This window comes from Narcine bancroftii, chromosome 13 (genome assembly GCF_036971445.1).
Source record: "Narcine bancroftii isolate sNarBan1 chromosome 13, sNarBan1.hap1, whole genome shotgun sequence".
Lineage (NCBI taxonomy): Eukaryota > Metazoa > Chordata > Chondrichthyes > Torpediniformes > Narcinidae > Narcine > Narcine bancroftii.
In genome coordinates this window covers 10,146,609-10,166,735 of record NC_091481.1, presented here as the reverse complement: position 1 = coordinate 10,166,735, position 20,127 = coordinate 10,146,609, and the positions used below count along the sequence as shown (strand labels likewise).

Sequence of the window (20,127 nt, the reverse complement as noted above, 5' to 3'; positions counted from 1 at the left end):
TCAGATTTCCAGCATCTCTGGAACAGTGAATCAACCAACAGTAGAATTCGTTCTCACACTCACAATCAAGTGAGATTGTCTGAATACATTTCATTTAGAAGCATCAAAGAAAGAAAGGGAAAAGATTACCTTTACATCCTGGATGCACTCATTGCCTAGAAGTCTGGGAACTCTCTAATCTGATCCGTCTGGGCATTCACCAGAGATGCTATGAACAGCTCCTTCTCCAGTTTCCATTAGGTTCTTCCCCTGTGACTCTCCTTTTCCCTGTCCCTCTGTCTCCTTCCTTCCAGCTCCCCAACCCTTCAATTTCTCCATTCAGAGAGTCATCCCTCCCCCATCACCTTAACTTTTTTCTCTTCTTCCCTCCCACCTATATCCATCTCTGCCTGTTGGCCTTTGCTCCTCTCCTGCCCCTTCTGATTCAGGTGGCTGTCTAATTTCTGCTCATACTGTACTGTGACAAAGGGCTAAGGCCTGAAATATTGGTTCCATTGCATGCTGCATGACCTGCTGAGATTTTCCAGCATTTTTGGGTATTGCCCTACAAGTGAACGCAGTATGCTGATGCATTTCACCCTGATTTGAGAAGTCTTTCCACGACATCATTCATGATTATTTACCTAGGGTTGGCCTCACAGGTTGAGGAGGCTCTGAAGCTGTGAAACAAAGTCTCCTGGTGATCTTCGGCAAAATGGTGCTGAGTACACTATAATCTTCCACAAATAGATAATGTTCTTTGGCTGGATTAGAAGCAATATTCTTCAGTTCATTTTTATCTGAATGCTTTATTCCTTTAAAAAAGAGAAGATACACATTGTCAAAGGACTCTAACGCAAGCAGTACTCCACTCCCTTGATACTGGTTTTACTTTATATCGTGATTAGCAGCATTGTCTAGTTGAAGCAAGATCTATGGAAACAAATCTATGGAAAGACCACTTTCCACTTAAAGGAGTGGTTCTCAACCTTTTTCTTTCCACTCACATACCACGTTAGGTAATCCTTATGCTAATGGTGCTCTGTGATTGGTAAGGGATTGCTTAAGATATGTGAGTGGGAAGGGAAAGTTGAGAATCAGTGCTCGAGACCCAATTGTTACTGAAATATTTTGCTTGAGAAAAATTGTCACCTTAAGCAAACCCTTACTAATCACAGAGCACCTATGGCCATAGAGAATACCTAAAGTGGAATGTGCATGGAAAGAAAAAGGTTGAGAACCACTGATTTAAAACATACAGTGCCAATTTTGCAGGTCAATGATGTGGGATTCAGAGCATAGTTCCTCTGCTCTGGCCCATTATCTAGTCTCATCAGAGTAGCATTCCAGTCTGCCTAGACCCAGCTGAGTGAGATGAGCTCTGCCTCATGCCTCCTCAAGTCAAGTTCATTGTTATCTGATTGTACAAGTACAACCCGACAAAATAGTGTTCTCCGGTCTAGCAGGACAAACAGTGCACTTTATAGAGCAAAGTTAAAGATACATACCAATGTTTTGGGCTTGAGCCCTTCAACAAGGTATGAGCAAAATGTCGGCAGGCCCCTGAACAAAATGGTGATGGGAGGGGCACAGGCCCATAGGCAGGAGGTAATGGGTGGGTAAGGGAGGGAGAGCACACCAGTAAACAAGGGGAGGGGGTATAGCTCTGTGAATGGAGAGGGAAAGGGGTGGAAAGCTTGAGAAAAGAAGACAGAGATGGAAGAGAGGGAGAATGGGGAGTGGGTTAGCACAAACCAGAGGACAATGTTAATGCCATCTGGTTGGAGAGTGTCCAGACGGAAATAAGGTGTTTCCCCTCCAATTTACAGGTGGTCTTGGTTTGTCAGTACATGTGACAGTACATATAGACAGATGTCAGCATGGGAGTGTGCTCTCCCTCCCTTATCAACCTAATACCTCCTGTCCGTGGGACTGTGCTCCTACATTATGTACTTACATTGATGAATGGTTTAAGTCCAAAACATTGGTTATGCATATTTATCTTTGCTATACAAAGTTCACTGCTTGACCTGCTGAGTTTCTCCAGCATCATGCTTTTACTTTAAGGATATTTAGTCCATTTATCTCTCTGTACTCCCTAGGGCCCTAGTATTCATCGCACATCCTTGTTTTGTAGCTCAGGAAGAACATCACACCACATATCAGGATTAAATTCCATCTCCTTTGCCTGAACACCTTACCAGTTGATCATTATTATTCTGTGGTCTATGACCAACTTCTTCACTTATAATACCTGAACTAATGAACATTTCTAGCCAGTTTTGGTTTTATTTCAAATCTCCAACATCCAATAAGTATGGCAACAAATGTGTCTTATTTCTGCTGTGGAGGACCTTGCTGAGACCCTATTTGTTCAGTTTGTGCCATGGAGGGAATGCAATAGAGGTTCACTGGGCTGATTCCAAGATGGCAGAATATCCATATGAGGAGAGGTTGAATTTATTTGGTTTGCATTCATTTGGATAGAAAAGAATGAAAGGATTTCACAGGAACCTATAAAGTTCCAATTGACTACTCAGTCCAGTTACAGAAAGAATGTTACCAATGGCCCAGAACCATGGCACAGGGAATGCCATTTACACTGAATTCAAGAAATTTTTTTTCATCCAGAGGATGATGAACTGCTAAAATTCACAGAAAGTACTGAAAGTACTAAATAGCTTCAAAGACTTAGACAAATTTCTCAACAAATTGACCATCATTGGTTTGCTCTTGCATTCATAATCCCACAATATAAATCTCAAAATGAGATTAATTTTATTTACATACTGTATCAAAATTTATCCAACTGCTTTTGTACTTTTGAGAAGTATTTTATCTGTTAGCTGGCTGTACTTGATAGTTTCACAGCGTTGCCACAATTTTGGTGCTAATTGTTTTCCCCAAAGGGATCAAGGGATATTAGGAGAATGTGATAATAGGGCAGATCTGAAGCAGATCATCAAACAAGATTGTGACAGTAGAGTTGGCTTCCACCTGCTCCTATTTCCCATGGCTCTAGATTTCTATCAGAGTTATTTTGTTTATGTGTGATTCTTGGGAGTCCGTTTCTCGGAGGATCTTTCCAGGACCCAACACACAAATGGCATCATGAAGAAAGCACAACAGCATCTCTACTTCCTGAGGAGTTTGTGGAGGTTTGGTATGACATTGGTAAATTTCTACAGATGTGTGGTGGAAAGTGTGCTGATGGGCTGCATCATGGTCTGTTATGGGGATATCAATACAAATACCAATATGGGTATACCAATACAAATGGAAAGCCCTGCAAAAGATAGTGGACACAGCTCAGATCATCACAGGTGAACCCTCCTCACCTTTGAGAACATCTACAGGGAATGCTGCCGTCGGAGAGCAGCAGCAATCCTCAAGGATCCACACCACCCAGCACATGCTCTGTTCTCCCTCCTACCGTCAGGAAAGAGGAATAGGTGCCACAAGACCCGCAACACCAGGTTCTAGTATAGCTCTATCCCTCTACCATCAGACTCCTCAACAACAAACTCAATCAGGGACTTATTTAAGGACTCTTACTTTTGCACTTTACTGATCTTTTTCTGTCTCTGTATTAGTCAGTTTGTTTACATGCACTGAGTCCGTTTTTTTTGCACTGCCAATAAATGATCATTCTGCCTCTCCCACAGGAAAAAAAGAATCTCAGGGTTGTATCAATGTAGGACATTCTGACAATAAACCTTAAATCTGATTCTTTATTAACAATGTGCTCAAAAATCCACCAGATGGCATCAACAACCCTAACAATATAGTAACGACAAGGCAGCAAACAACATGTGAAGCTTCAGGAAAAATAAGAATAATTAAATTACAATGAAGATATTAACACAAACCATGAATAACATTGTCTGCTGCTTTCAGCAACAAAAATTCTCAACACTAGTGAACTGCCATCCCTTTGAATTTCCCTTCCAAGATAAGTCAGGAAACTATTCCTGTCACAGCTTGGTATGTGATATGATTCAGTAATTTGCATCAGAATGCAACAATTAGCACTATCGTCAAGTGCAGTCACCTGACATTTTAAATGCTCCCTGAAAGTAAAAAAAACAGCTTGATAAAACTTGATATTTAAATAGCACATTCTTGTTGAATTCTGAGATTTATCAAGAAAAATATTAGATACAAGAACAAGCAATAATAATGATTTTTTCTAATGAGGCAAGGTTTTGGTTTGCAATTACAGCAATACAGATAGTTAATGTTCATCTTTACAGAAAACACAATAAAGCATAGAATTCCCAGAATTATGATATGAATGGAAGACTAAGAATATGACTCGTGATACTGGTGCTAATTCTCTTAATTCAGGGAAAGATTCATAGGCCCTTCCACCCACTCTAGTCTGTTATGTCTGTTCAATTCGATCTTGACTGATAGATCTCAACTTAACTTGGCTCTGACATTTAATAGCATTGCCTTAAAAGTATCTATCAATCTCACTTACATTTTTTAAAATTGAGTCTCCAGCCTTCAGCTTGCTGGGTAAAACAGCCTCAAATTTCTACCACCTTTTGTCTGAAAATGTGTTTTGGTAATATCACCTTTGACCAGTTTAACTCTGCTTTTGTTCAAATTACATGCTAATTCAATTTTTCTTCTTCCAAGCAATAGAAATTGCCTGAGCTGTTGTATTTAAATTGGTTGATTTAAATTACCGGTTTCTTCAATCTCCTTCTGAGTGAAATGACTTTGAGATAACAAGGAATACATTGTATTCAATGGAGCAGAGGAGACTAAGAGATTATCTAATTGAGGCTTTTTAAAAATTATTTAGCATTTTAGGGTGAATAGATAATGATTTTTCTCTGTCTGAGGAATCAATAACAAGGAGTCATCAATTTATAACTGTCAGTAAAAAAGGAGAGAGAGGGGCTTGGAGAAATTTTGCTTTGTGGAGAATTTATGGAACATGGAATAATTTATTGCAGACCACTGCTGCCTTTAGGAAGGAAGCAAAGAGGTCAAGTCCCGACACATATCTGTGCTGACTTATCCCTTCACCGCATGTTAAGGATTTATGAACAAGAAGATAAGCCATGTTTTCCTCACTAACACACATAAAATAACACCAATTAGTGATGAATAATGCACTAAAATGAAGGTCGCGTAAAAGATTCAGTACTCTTCGCCTTTATATATGTGCTCATTAACCCTCTAGCATCTTAAATTTAGACAAACAGCAAGGTAATAGGCCCTTTCAGCCCTCAAGCCAAGTGTCACCCAATTGATCTACAACCTGATGGTGAGAGGAAACCGGAGCACCTGGAGGAAGCCTACGCAGACACGGGGAGAACATCCAAACTCCTTACAACAGCACCGATACGAACTCTGGTCACTCGTGCTGTAACAGCATTATGCTAACTATTATGCCATCTCTTGTCTTCAGCTTCATGGTCCCCTCCCTCACTGTGTTCCATCTGCCCCCTCCCTTTATCCTCATCTGTTTTCATTCATCACCTATCTGCCTCTCAACTCCATCCCTCCCCTCCTCTGCCTACTCATCATTCCTAACCCCTCCATAGTCCACCTATCAGCTACTAGCCTCTGCCTCACCCTTCCCACTCTCCTCTTCTTGACATCTCCCTTCCCCCTTCACTCTCAGTCCTGATACAGAGTGTGAACCTAAAATGTTAATAATTTCTTTCCCTCCACGGATGCTGTTTGACCTGCTGAGTTCATCCAGCAGTTTGATTTTTTTCCCTCTAGATTATAGCATCTGGAGTCTCTTGTCATTTAAAACTATTCCAGTGTTACATAACCACATGAACACACATCTCTTTTAAGCAAAGTTAGTGACTAACATGTCACCATGTGATGGTCAGGAGCTGTCACAAAATTATTCAACACTATTTTAACCACTGAATACCAAACTGAAGTACCGCTGGTGTGGACCTGTGGATAGTGGGGAGAGTGGGGAGCAGACACAGCGCTCCCTCGTGGGATCTAAATACCCAGCCCAACTGCTGTCAGCTCTGTACAGGCTTTAAATTGCCTGTTAGACAGCAGACTTTATGGTAGACTAAAGAAAATTTTGTGTAATATCACATTTTCTGTTTTATTACATGAATTCCAAATCTTGAGGAGAACCAGTGAACATTAACAATGTATTCCTGAACAATGTGTACCTCAGTGAGAGATAGGTCCTGCACTCAATTACCTGGTTAAAGGTTCCTTTTATTGTCATGTAATATTACATTGTATCAATCATCCCAGTGCCCAAGAAGAGCAGAGTGAATAACCTCAACTACTGTTGTTCAGTCGCCCTCACATCTACTGTGATGAAATGCTTAGAGAGGTTGGTCATGGCCAGAATTAACAAATAACTAAGTAAAGGGATGGACCCACTGTAATTCACCTACCACCACAATCGCTCCACAGCAGACACAATATTACTGGCTCTCCACTCAGCTCTGAAACAGCTAGACAACAACAACTGGTATATATGGCTGATCTTCAATGTCAGCCTTCAATACCATTATTCCCTCAGTGCTGGTCAACAAGCTCCAAACCCTGGGCTTCTGCACACCCCTCTGCAACTGGATCCTTGACTACCACAGTCAGTACAAATTGGAAACAATGTCTTCTCACTGACAATCAATACAAACACACCTCAGAGATGTGTGCTTAGCCCACTGCTCTACTCACACTACACCCATGTGTGGTTAAGCACAATTCCAATGCTTTGTACAAATTTGCTGATAACACTATAGTTGTCCGCAGAATCACAAACGGCAATGAGGAAGCGTACAGGAGGGAGGGAGATCAGCTCTTTGAGTGGTGTCACAACAATAACCTTGCACTCAACGTTAGCAAAATCAAGGAGCTGATTGTGGATTTCAGGAGAAAAATCAGGAGAACATGAACCAGTCCTCATCAATGGCTCAGCAGTGGAGAGGGTCAAGAATTTTAAATTCTTGGGTGTCAACATCTCTGAGGATCTGTCCTGGAACTTCTATGTCGATGAAATCATGAAGAAAGCTTTCCAATAGCTATACTTTGTAAGGAATTTGAAGAGATTTGGTATGTCACCAAAGACTCTCGGAAATTTCTACAGGTGTACCGTGGATAGCATTCCGGTTGGTTACATCACTGTCTGGTATGGAGGTGCCAATACTCAAGACAAGAAAAAGCTCCAGAAGGTTGTCAACTTGGCTTGCAATCTCACAGGCAACAGCCTTAACTCCATTGAGGACATCTACAAGAGGCAGTGTCTTAAGAAAGCAGCCTCTATCCTGAAGGATTCCCACCACCCAGGCCATGCCCTCTTCATTCTGCTACCATTGGGAAAAAGGTACAGGAGCCTGAAGGCAAGCACTCAGTGGCACAAGGACACTGCCTTATTTTGTCTTTTCTTTGCACTATTTTTGTTTACTTTGTAAGGTGGTTTATATAAATTCACTATGATGCTTCCGCAAAACAACAAATTTTGTGACATGTTCATGATAATAAATTCTGATTCTGAAAAAATCTGCTGTAAGGAAGACAAGGAGTCGTCATTAGTATTGCCTGGCACTCCTTACATTGTGAGAGGAAAAAGAAGCAAAAGAGGGTCCTTACAGAGTATTGCACTGAACACAATCATTCATTTGTAATCTACTGTAACATTTGGAGCTGAACAATTACCCAATGTAATCAGAGTAGCTGAATAGTGCCCCAATGTAACTGGTGTATTGGACATTAACTTTGTTTCATTCAGTACTAATCCATTATTACTAGGGGAACTGAACATTAGACCAGAGTAAACACATTCACTGAATGATAACCAATTCAACCAGGGTCACTTCACATTAACCCAGAGTGAAACCACTCGTAAATCACTTACCAACTGTAAACAGAGTCACTCCATTGTTTTGCAGTCTTTCTGCTGGGCCATCAACTGAATCTGCAGACTTTCCATCAGTGATCAAAACCACAATCTATTAAACCGTGAGAACAGGAAATAAAGTTAAGTGACTCAGAGGTGAGGTACAGGGACACAATGAGTAGAATTGTTGGTACAAATATACAATTTTAAGATATAAACAATTTTGGGAACTTTGTAAAACCAGGTTAGTAGAGGTTCTGAAATCTATTTTGCAAATAACAACTGATTGTCAGATCAATTGTTCATTTTAGAATGGAAATGCAGGCATTTAGACAGACACAAATAGGCAAGGCATAGAAGGATGCTATTAAATTGGATTAGAATAGATGGAAAAAAGGTCAGCATAGATATAGTGTGCCAAAAGGTCAATTTCTGTGCTGTGGAGTCCTATGTATATTTTCATAATGTAAGTGTTAAGAAAAATTGGAAAAATGCAGATATGTGAAGTTAGGTTGCATAATCTCATTGTGGTATAATTAACTTGAGAGCTAATTGATTTCTCCTAATCCTATGTTTTTAGTAACTCACCATGAGCCATATTCATGGCCACATGCACCTCTGAAGGGAGATGTATAGATATTCCCAACTTTATTTAAATACAACTGACCCATTTCCACCAAATATTCAAACATATCATTCAGATCTTTACTCAATTTCTCAAACAACCTTTTACTCCTCTTTATCAGGCCAACTCTATATTGGCATGATCTTGGTCACCACATTCAGCAAAGTTACAAGAATGGGTGATGACTGAAATCAAAAGAACACGATAGAGTTAACCAGCACAGGAAGAGACCAGGCCTGTACCAGCTCAATGTAAAATAAAAATCCTACTGCTTCTATTTTTCCCCAGAGGCCTGTAAATTCTTTCCCTTCAAGTATTTATGGTACTCCTTTTAGTATGTTATTGTTGAATTTACTTCCAACATCCTTTCAGGCAGTGCATTCCAGATGTTACACTGATGAAGGGTCTTCACTTCTGAGTTTGTGCTTAAGACCAGTGTTTGGTAAAGCAAATTGTACACAGCTGAACTATATGTGGTTAGAGTGAATGGTACTAAACATTAGATACCAAAGATGGCACATTTACCACTCCTAAACACTAACATCCATTACTGCAAACTGAATAAACATTATCAGAAGGCAGTGCTCAGAAGTATTACCAACCTTTGGCGTGTCCTCTCTTGCCGATTGTCTGAATACAGAATGACTGAGAAAATCAAGGACAACTCCTATTTTGGCGTTTCCTCCTTTAAATGAAAGATCTCTGATGGCCACCAACACTTCTTCAATTGTCACATAGTCAGAAAGTGCAATTGGTGTTCTAGAAGCAAGAAATAAGGTAATAAAAATGGCTGGGTCAAAGACAAACCATTGGACATTCATTTATCAACAATCTCATTTCAATATGTTCTGCTAAAAAATTCTTGGTTCTTTACCTAGGTTATTGAATCACTTAACAACATATCCAAGACAGACATAAGGGAGAGTGTAACTGAGATCAGCAGTAACATTGCAAGGATCTCAACTCAGCTCACTGAAGATAGAGAGAGAGAGCAGGTTTGTTTGGGTTTGAGAGGAACATGAAATAGAAGTATTGAATAACAATAACCAAACCTTGTCTTTCTTCCTATGAGTTGTTGACATACAACAGCATAACCAGCTAAAAGATAAACTTGCATTTTTATACTGTAAAACCCCTATTATCAGGAATTTAAGCAACCGGCAGCCTCAAGCAACAGGCAAAAATATCGTGGAAAATAAACAGGTAACAAAAGTTTAAAATTGGTCCGCCTTGCCATTGGTTCGCCAATCATGCAACACACAATCTCAAGCAACTGGAAAATTCACTTATCTGGCATCAACCAATCTCCATAGGTGCCACATACCAAGTGTTTGACTATATTGCCTTTCATGACCTCGAGCGATCTCAGTTTTGTTAACTTTCAAGTTCCTTCACATGTAATGAACATATTTTGTTGAAATAGGAACAAAAGCCTGGGAATTGGGTGCATGCCGAATTCTTCAAATTGCACCTTTTTCTGAAGGTATGAAAGAGCTTTTCGATGAGTTCTGCTGCCCCTACCCTCCCTCATCCCTGAAATTCCTTTATTTTTATTTCATTCTCCTATTGAACCTCCATCCACCAACCTTTCAGGGGATGCCCCTCAGCTGTTTTGTCAACTAAAATAAAACTGTTGCCCTGGGTATTAATTTCCCTTTAGGCATGGATTTTCATCTTCATTCTATTGAAACATCCTAAAACTGTTAAAACTATCAAATTGCCCCTTAACTTTCTTTGTTTCAAGAAGAACAAAAGTTAACATATCTTTTTTTAATTTAAATCCAAATTTAATTTGGAGATACAGCATATTAACAAGGTCTTACAGCCCACACTGCCCAAATACACCCATGGGACCAATTAACCTTCTAACCATGTATGTCTCTGGAACGTGGAAGGAACTCGGAGCTCCCAGAGAAAATCCATGTAGTCATGGAGAGAAGGTACAAACTCCTTATAGACATCTCTGGATTCAAATCCGAATCACTGGCACTGTTATAGCATTGCGCGAACCACTAACTGTTCTGGTTCCAGTCCTCTTCCTCTCCCCTATTCTATTCATTATTCACTGCATCCTGTACCACAAAAAATTCCTCTCAGTTGGGTTCTTGATGAAAACACCTTACAAAATTTACAGAGAATTACTGCACAAATAGTGAAAAGTTAGGGAGTAAATCCCAGTTCTCAGGCTCAACCAGTTGACAGCATACCTGTTATTACAGGATGAACATTAGTGAAGCTTTTAAGTAATAGTAATCTTGAACGGTGATAGGATTAAAAGGAGAGTTACAGAAATGGAAAAGGCCAAGTTCATAGAGAATGACACGAGAAGAAAATTGCTGGTCCTGTTGGATAATTAAGTTTTTTTTGGGTAGGTCTATATAGGTTAGCACAACATCATGGGCTGAAGGGCCTGCACTGTGCTGTAATATTCTATGTTAAACACAAAAGTGTGGAGACATCATGGTTGAAGTAAAGACACAATGCTGGAAAAACTCAGCAGGTCAAACAGTGTCCTTTATAATAGCAAAGATAAAGATACAGAACCAACATTTTGGGCTTGAGCCCTTCATCAAGGTATTGGCAAAATATTGTCAGGCACCAAAACAAAATGGTAGGGGTGAGGAGTACAGTTTCAAAGGCAGGAGGTCATAGGTAATAGCAGCATGCTCCTCCCCCTCACCCCCCCCTACCATTTTGTTCAGGTGCCTGCCAATATTTTATCCTTACCTTGATGAAGGGCTCAAGCTCAAACATTTGTTATGTATCATTAGCTTTTATATATAAAGTATACTGTTTGACCAGCTGGGTTTCTCCAGCATTGTGTTTTTACTGTAATGTTCTATATTCTAAGTTAAAAAAAGGAAGCTGTAAATCTTTGGTTTACCTTGGAAGGTCACTATAAAGTGTGACTCCAAATCGAATGCCATCCTTGCCAATTGGAGTCTTCTGGAATGATGTTATAATGTTATTGAGGAATTCTTTGATACTCTGGAAATTTTCCTCTCTCATATTCCATGATTCATCCACTGCAAAGACTATATCGGCTGTTACTGCTGTGAGACACACTGAAATAAAATATAGAATCCAGGTTAAGCATCATAGATGAGGACTCCCCATTCCATCAGGGAGATGCAGTTTAATCCTATTGAATTAAAACTCCATCACCTTCAAAGAGAAATTATAGACAAATTTGCAAGCAAGCACATTAATGGGATTGAAGTCAAAAAAAGGAAACAGGTTCAATTAGAATTGACATAAGCCAGGGCAAGAACATTGATATGATGGTCAGGAAAGAACACCCATGCCTCTACCTTCTCAGAAATCTAAAGAAATTTAGCATGTTCACATCCATCAGCAGGTGCACCATTGAAAGCAGACTTGCTGGAAGCACCACTGTTCTGCTGAAGATCGGAAGAAGCTGCAGAAGGAAGTGAAGGCAGCTCAGAACTCAGCGCAAACTTCTGTCTCCTCCATGGACATCATCTACATCTCCCATCGCCAAGAAAAGACAGCCAACACACTGAAAACCCCATCACACCTCAAGATTCAATCTCTTCTCCCTCCCTGCATCAGGAAGCTTAAGAGAGTGAAAGTACTCACAAACAGGCTCAAAGACAGGCTACAGCCATCAGGCTTCTGAATAAATCCTTTAACCGTGCTATCATACTGCCTTGTTTGGTGCTAATTGAATTTCCTTTTCATTGTAGCTCTATATTGGGCTCCTTACTTGGCTACATGAATGTTGGAGATGACCTGTGAGTCTGTTCGCAGAATAACCCTTCTCACTGTCCTAGTAATTTTGTGACAAAGATACTTAAACTTAAAAATTTACATACCACCTTTCATGATGACAGTATGCTCCCAAGTGCTTTATAGCAGAAGGTGTAAGTTTGAATTGCAACCACTATTTCTATATAGGCAGCACATAATTTTGGATATTAAAACAAGGTCATGTCTATCATTATATGGGAGGATAAAAAAATTTAATGACCATGATTTTAAAGAAAATGAAGGGAATTATTTTTGGACTTTTCACAAACTTTACACCACCTGTACTCAAGGGAACAGTTGTTATGTGGGATATGAACTCACAACGCTGGCTCGTGGTAACCCCCCAAATAAAAACATTTCTGACTGTAGGCTTTAATTGGCAAATGCAGCATTAGATGAGTGTGTAAACTAATGTATATCAGCAGCTAGCATCCTGAACTCTGAGTACAGATACACCAGGGTTTGCGAGAACAGGTAATTACTGAAAACTCCAAGTTAAATCAGTAGTAAATCTGGTGCAAAAAGATGGCTGCAAAATGGAAAACAAAATACTGGAATTAACAGAAGTATTTTGGACTGCTGAAGAGTGAGGTAACAAGGTATCTGTGATGGAACCGTTGTTTCTCACTTGAGGACAGGGCAGAGCTGGGTTTGTGCTGGGTACCCTTCCTGAACCATATCACAATATTCTGCAAGGGCAAAGGCTTGATTAGACACCTACCTCAGAGGCCTCTTAGGTGCATTTTGATCTTTTTTGAAGATCAAGAAAGAAGTGGGTTAGAAAAGAAATTGGGGATAGAGGTAGGAGAGCAGATGATTGGGAGAGGGAAAGTCAGATATCAGGAGGGTGGGGCAACATGCAAAGGTGCTGGAGAAACTCAGCAGGTTGCACAGCATCTTTGGGAGATAAAGGATATCTAACGTTTTGGGCCTGAGCCCTTTCTCAAGGTATGAACAAAAAGTAGGCAGGCAGGGGTGGGGGTGATGGAGGTGGGTGAAGGAGAGGAGAGGATAGAGGTAAGGCCAGGGAGAAGAATACAGGCTAACAGGTAAGGGGTCATAGGCGGATCTAGGTAGGAAGGTAGAAAAGAAAAAGTTGAGGTGAAAGGGGGAGGGGGAAATCTCTCTGAATGGAGAAAGAACAGAAGGAGTGGGAAGCTGGAGGAAAGGAGACAGATAAGGAAAGAGAAACGGGGAGGGGATTAACAGAAGCTAAAGAAGTTGATGTTGATGATGTCTGGTTAGTGAGTGCCCAGATAGAATATTACCCTCAGTTTGACAGTACATGAGGCCATGGATAGAGATGTTAGTGTGAGAATGGTGTGTGGAATTAAAATAGGTTGCCACTGGACCGAGTGAAAGTGCTTAATGAAATGATCTCCCAGCCTGTAGAAGCAGCTGCAACAGGAGCACCAGATGTAGTAAATGATCCCTGTAGATTCACTTGGATGGACTGTTTGGGGACCCGAAAGTTGGTGAGGGAGGAGGTGTGGGTGCAAATATAGCATTTCCTGTGGTCACAGGAGTAGGTACAGAGGGGGTGATTAGAGGGGACTACTGAACAAGGGAGTCCTGGAGGGAGCGGTCCCTACGGAAAGCGGAGGGTAGGTGAAGGCTGTTGGAGATGCAGGAAATGGTCACAAGGGTGTAGAAACGGGGAAAAGTTTGAGGGATAGTGAGGAATGAAGAATTGCTGAGGATAGCATCCAAATGTGGGCTGAATGGGAATGAGCATGTGGTCAGCCAGGAGATGACTGAAAGAACCTGGGAACATTTGTAGCAAGAAGTATGGGGAGGTGGGCACAGCTGTAATGGTAACACAGTAAAACAAACACTTATATCACCCTTCTGATGAAGCCTATAAAGTGCAGACTAAATGCTGAGCCTCATCAAACCAGAAAGAAGGCATCAAAATCAAGCAAGTAATCTGCAGATTCTGGTGTAGAATGCTGAGAAGCCAGCACGTTTGCGTTCTGCACCAAAAACAATCACTGCCTGATACATATAGACGGCAACACAAAATACCTGGATCCAAAATCTGTGGTGCTCTGCAAGCTCACAAGACACACAATCATTGCTTAACCTCTTGTTTTAACAAAAAAAAAGTCAAACACATCATGCACAAAGACATGACAAACCACTTTGGGATGTCAAGTGTTGGCTCATATTTGCAATACAATTTCCTACCTGTAGATGGCAATGGCTGGCCTTGTAAATCAGGAAGAACACTCCATTGGGGTTTTGATAGATGAACAAATGCTCACTTAGGTTAGAAGCACAAAATTTCTCAAATGAATCTATTGCAAGAAACCACAGAAGGGGTTTTTGGCCGAATTTATGGAGTTTCTTTTATTTGTATTTGAGCTATTAATGCCTGAGAATTCCACATTCATCTCTGAGTAAAGGAGATTTTTTTCCTGAGTTCTGCTTTGGATTTATCAGTGACTGTTTTGAATTCATGACTTCTAGTTTTGGATTCATCCATGATTGGGAATAATAGGCTCCAGATCAATTCTCTTAAACTGCAGGCTTAAAAGACACCACATTCTGCATGGAGCAGAGATACCAGAGCTCAATTCTACCAAACCTTTCTGAATTTTAAAGATTGTTTATTAGGCTAACCTTCCACCTTTTATTTTCCAGAGTTATCAAAATGTTCAGCCATTTGTGACGGTTATAACTTCTCAGTACTGTGAAATCAATGGAGAGTTTCCTCCTTTCTTGACCTTGATGTGTTGAATCAACCAGTTGTCACGCTTTTGCAGTTAAAATAAGCCATTTGAATACAGAAGTATTCTCACCGTTCTTACCTGAATGATCCCCAAAGTCGGGTTGTGTGACCCTTTGGGGAGAGGGTAAGCAGGGCATCACAGATTGCAAGGGGACCGTCTGATGTTATGTAGGTAAGTTAGTTGGAAAGTTAAAACCAAAAATTATATTCCGCACACTAGCTTCCCCAGATGCTGACAGACAGTCCATAAAAACGAGAGGCACTTATAAGAAGAACATAAGAAATTGGAGCAGGCCATCTGGCCTGTCAACCTTGCTCCACTGTTCAAAAAGATCATGGTTGAACTGGTCATCGACTCAGCTCCACTTCCCCGCCTGTTTCCCATAACCCTAAATTCCCCGACTGTTCAAAAATGTCATCATCAGGTATTCATGTGGCAGGGGGAGAAATTATAGAATACCTATTTTACTTTATGTGAACAAGTGGGGCTATCATTCATGAAGGTTGGGAACATCTATCGAAATTAATACCCGTTAACCAATTGGACAACTGGACTCCAAAAACACTGGACAATAATTGTTTTACAAAAGGTTGGCTTCCTGAAAAGAATTTGGTGATAACGATCAACAACTTTAAACTGAACCCAAAGATAATTTCAGATTTGCTGTATCGTGTATGGAGAAACATTAAATTAACGTTGACTGAATTTAGCATGTTCAATCGCATCATGAAGCTGACACATCCTGTTAGTTTAGCCGACCGAAAAATGTTTTGCTGCTGATTTCATTTGTACTCAGCATCTGATGCCTCTCGTGTCAACATTCAACATTAGCCAGTCAAAAATGAAGTTGCCCTGATACCAATTTTCCATGGTTTCAATGTTCTTGTGAAATCTTTCACCACATTCATCACTGACCACACCAAGTTCAGCAGGGAAGAAGTCCAAGAGCAAATGCAGAAAATAAATTTTCAATGACATGCTACACTTCATGGTTTGGATGCTTGAAGTAGACTTAAAGTATGGCAGGAAACCACAAAAATAGGTTATAGCTAAAAACGGTATGTGATAGGAAACTTTTCGGCAAATTTCATGATCAACGGCCTAAAAATCCATTAAAAAAACACCTAAAAGTGTTCAGGAACCAAAATCTTTGTTGTCCAGTGAAATTGATCATTATAATGTCCTTATTCTGTTGTATTTAACTTACTTGCCCTATTGCCAGGAACTTAGAAGTACTTTATTGCTCGTAAAATGTTTTGGGGCACCCTTGGGTCATGTAAATGCATTTTCTTTTTCCCCCTTTTTACTATTTATGTTTGCCATGAAATACCTACTAAACATAATTCTAGATGTGAAAGTTGTAGTCGCTTAAAAACAGATGTTAACTTTGATTTCCAACATGTGGGAACTTGAAAGGCTCAGTGAGAAACTGGGCTTTGAGCCCTACAGAGATGTAAAAAGCAACTGGAATTACTTTCATTTAGTAAATGTCTTTAGCATTTTAGCATTTGTGAGCCAGATTGTAAGCGGGATTTTTTTTCACTCACTCATTGCTGTCTGAATGCTGGATCTCAGTTTGATGATCTGATGGATTCAAATGTATTTGTGGGGTTATTGGATGCTGTCAACATTATTACAGTGCAGGCGACTTGGGTTCGAATCTGGTGCAGTCCTAAGGAATTTGTATGTTCTCCCCGTTACTAGCATGGCCTAGATTGTTTTCGTTAGATTGTAAGAGAATGAGGGGTGACTCAATAGAAGTATGTAAAATTTATGGGACATAGATTAGGATTTTATCTCAGGAAGGAAATTACCAATATTAGAAGGCATCAGTTTAAAGTGAAATGAGGCAAGTTTTTTCTTAAACACAGTGGAAATGGAAGAAGCAGATACAATAGCAATGTTTGGAACAGATATTATGGGCCAAAGGGCCTGTGCTGTACTGCTCTATTTACATCTAAAGGCAGTGTGCCAAAAATGCCATGCTCCTTTGTGCTGAGTACTGTACTAGCCTCGATTTTCTGTTCAAATATTTGGAGTGTTTTTGAACCTCCAATCTTCCGATTATGGAGCAAAGAGTGCTATCAACCAAACCACAGTTAACCCTTTGTTGAAATTAAATAACAGCCTTCTCTGGTTTGAGCCATCTTCTGTGTGCCCGTACTACCTGGCAATTTCATTTCCACCAAGCAACCACCCAGTTGTTGGTGTGAACATGAATCCTGGTTTTGTGACAACTAATACTTAAATTACACACAGTTTGATTCTGTGGACAATCAGTAACTTGAAACCTAAAAAAGATATTTTTGACATTATAAAATATTGGGAGATAACACATTTTACATCTTATCTGTTTCTGGATCTTTGGTGGCACAGTTAGTGTAGATGTTAGCACAATGCTGTTACAACGCCAGCAATCCAGGTTCAAAACCAGCATTGTCTTTAAGGAATTTGTATGTTCTTCCCGTGTCTGTGTGGGCTTCCTCCGAGAACTCCGGTTTCCTCCCACCATTCAAAACATACTGGGGATTGTCAGTCAATTGGGTGTAATCAGACAGCACAGACTCGTAGGCCAAAAGAATCTGTTACCATGCTGTACATCTAAATTAAAAAATGCATGTTCCTTTTCCTCTTGAAAAAAATAGAAACTTTTGCATTGGTAAAGGGTGACCACCCATGAAGAGGCAAAGAAAGACTGTCTAGATTTTGAAATACCAACGAATCAAGAGTCAAGATTTATTGTCATGTAATAGCATAGAACATGTAATATCGACAGAGTCACCATTAGGCATCACCCAGTGCCATTAACAGTGAGAAAGAGAAGCAAAAGAGAGTATTATCAGAGTCACTGAGTGTCCATGAATCCACTTCCAGTGCACCCACAGCCTCTGCAGCCGCACAGACTCCTGTTCTATCCATCGGCAACCTGAGCTCCAGGTCCAAACCTCTGATGCCATCAAGAAGCTTTCAGCCCTCAAGGCCCTTTGGGAACCCCATCTTGAGTCCCTGTTCCTGATACCTGGTTCCCATGAGCCAGTCTCCAGAAGCCTGTGCGGGTCCCCTAGCCACAAGTAATGTCAAAACTACTGGCACTGGTTGTCATTGCTGTTGTACAGACTTTCAAAACGTACACTTTAAATTTGCTGTTGGTAATTCAGCCACAGATTACACTGATTGAATTGAATTGATATGAATTTAAACGATTTACTAACATATCCTGCTATAAAATACACTGGATAAATAAAGAAAATAAAGGATCCAAGTTTTTAAATGATGTGCCATAAATATTGCTTAGCAAATTATTCATCTCCAAGCAATAATTGTATGAGTGGGTATTATAATCCTTTTTCAGGGATCAGCAGCCAGAGATTAAAATTTGAGCAAATGAGGCAAGATAACTCTTCTTTCATGCATTTCAAGAATTTACTGACTGCAGGGAATGTTGGAAAATGGAATTTCAAGAGGGAACTGGATCGACACAAAAGTAAATAATTTTCAGAGCAGTGGGGAAAGTATGTGGAAATGAAAGTAATGAGATTGTTCTGGAAAAGGCCATACATTATAAAAAAATGACAAAATGTATGAAACCTCTGCTTCTAAATCACAACTACAATGTCCCTATCCTAAATGTAAAATGTCAAACAAATTAATTAAAAATGTACATTTTGCTTTTGGGTATGCAGTCTGTGACAGTAATATGATTGGTTGTTCAGCTGGTCTGGTGATCTCAAAGTTTCTGAGCAATGGGAACCATCATGACCTGTCACATACCCACATTGGAAAAGGGAACTTCTCAATACTCAGATTGTGGATGTGTGGACACTGGCGAGTGTCAAACTGCTATTATCCCATGACACTATTTCCATAGATGAAGAATCACATTGGTTCATTTGCAGGAAGTGTCTCAACTACAGCATTTTGAGCACTGTGATTTGGGGACTATTGCAAATCGGATGGTCAATAAGACATATAGAATATTTTTAATTACTGACCAAAACAGAATCCACAAACAAAGAAGTTTTGCTGGAATTGAATAAAACGTTATTTGGGCTACAGTGAAAGGACTGAGAAAGTACTGGAGACAAAGGTGGTAAACTGAATAATGACAAAAGATTGGTTAGAGTGGGATGGTTTTCTTTACACAATGATCAAATTGAGATGTATGAGATTATTAAAGGAGCTAAAATGAACAGGATTCGCTGAGCTGAGAGGTCAAGAGAGGAAAGCACGATTGAAGATAATTGATGGAAGGTTTGCAAGGTAACGATGGGTCTGCAACTCACAGGGTACAGAATCTATCAACAGATTCAAAATCGATGGAGCACTTGATTGGAATGAGACCAAGAGCTGTCTTTATAACTCTTCAACTGAAATGGCATGATGGTTTTGTAAACCATTTAATTCTATATAAGGCAGAAATGAGCAGTCTATTCAACCAAGCCATTTTGTTTTTAAGATAGAAATGCATCGTTTAAAATTTTGAAGGATGGGAGGTAACTGGAGCACCCAGAAGAAATCCACACAGACAAGGGGAGAATATACAAGCTCCTTATAAACAACAATGGATTCTAACCCCGGTTGCTGGTGCGGTAACAGTGTGACACTGTTTGCTATTCGTGCTGCCCAAGTTGACAGCATAGATCAAGGCCATTTGGTCTCCAACATGCCACTTCTACTTTTTAAAAAGTGTCATTCAATGTTAGTACACCAAAGACCGTAGCACTGCTGCCTACTTTGAAAAAAGGGTGGATTTCTTCAACAAAAAAATCACTCAAAAGTAAAATGTACTGAAATAATTTATGTTCGCTAAAATACCAATGAATGGATATAATTTTTTAATGTTTGAAATGCAGACTGCAGGGGAAATTGTTATCAAGTGTTTCTTTGAGTGAACAAGAGGAGGCACAAACAGCTTGAATGATGAAAACAATGGGAAAAGAGGCAAAACATAGGAAGACAAAGATATAAAGAGAATAGGCACATTAGTGAGATAGAAAGAGAAATAGAAACCACAGGAATGGAACAGATGCCCCTCTAATTGAAGATAAATCGAACCCCTTAAGTGCTTTACTGTTCCGAGTGTTCCAGTTAATAACCAATGAACCATTATAAGTAGATAACTTGTACTTAGATTTCTGGGCTACCTTCATTTCAAACAGTTGTGCCATGCCTATAAA

The 20,127-nt window shown here is 39.9% G+C and overlaps 2 protein-coding genes across 13 annotated transcripts in view; one reads left to right on the top strand and one right to left on the bottom strand.

The window, feature by feature from the left end:
- col7a1l (collagen type VII alpha 1-like) overlaps nucleotides 1–20,127 on the bottom strand; it is a 208,364-nt gene that overhangs the window by 129,763 nt on the left and 58,474 nt on the right. The window contains exons 7-10 of the mRNA XM_069907699.1: nucleotides 11,332–11,512; nucleotides 9,050–9,206; nucleotides 7,841–7,934; nucleotides 624–794 (exon numbers count right to left, since the gene is read on the bottom strand). Coding sequence (XP_069763800.1) covers nucleotides 624–794; nucleotides 7,841–7,934; nucleotides 9,050–9,206; nucleotides 11,332–11,512 — 603 coding nt within the window. The remainder of the gene's footprint in view (nucleotides 1–623; nucleotides 795–7,840; nucleotides 7,935–9,049; nucleotides 9,207–11,331; nucleotides 11,513–20,127) is intronic.
- mest (mesoderm specific transcript) overlaps nucleotides 1–20,127 on the top strand; it is a 366,224-nt gene that overhangs the window by 329,126 nt on the left and 16,971 nt on the right. For 8 of the 12 annotated variants that reach the window (XR_011347798.1, XR_011347796.1, XR_011347797.1 and 5 more), the window contains 3 exons: nucleotides 9,088–9,224; nucleotides 9,326–9,442; nucleotides 11,806–12,113. The gene's annotated coding sequence lies outside the window, so the exon portion shown is untranslated. Of the gene's footprint in view, nucleotides 1–7,874; nucleotides 7,979–9,087; nucleotides 9,225–9,325; nucleotides 9,443–11,805; nucleotides 12,114–18,302; nucleotides 18,480–20,127 lie in introns of those variants that run through there. The other 4 variants (XR_011347785.1, XR_011347787.1, XR_011347788.1 and 1 more) reach the window with 4 other exon arrangements.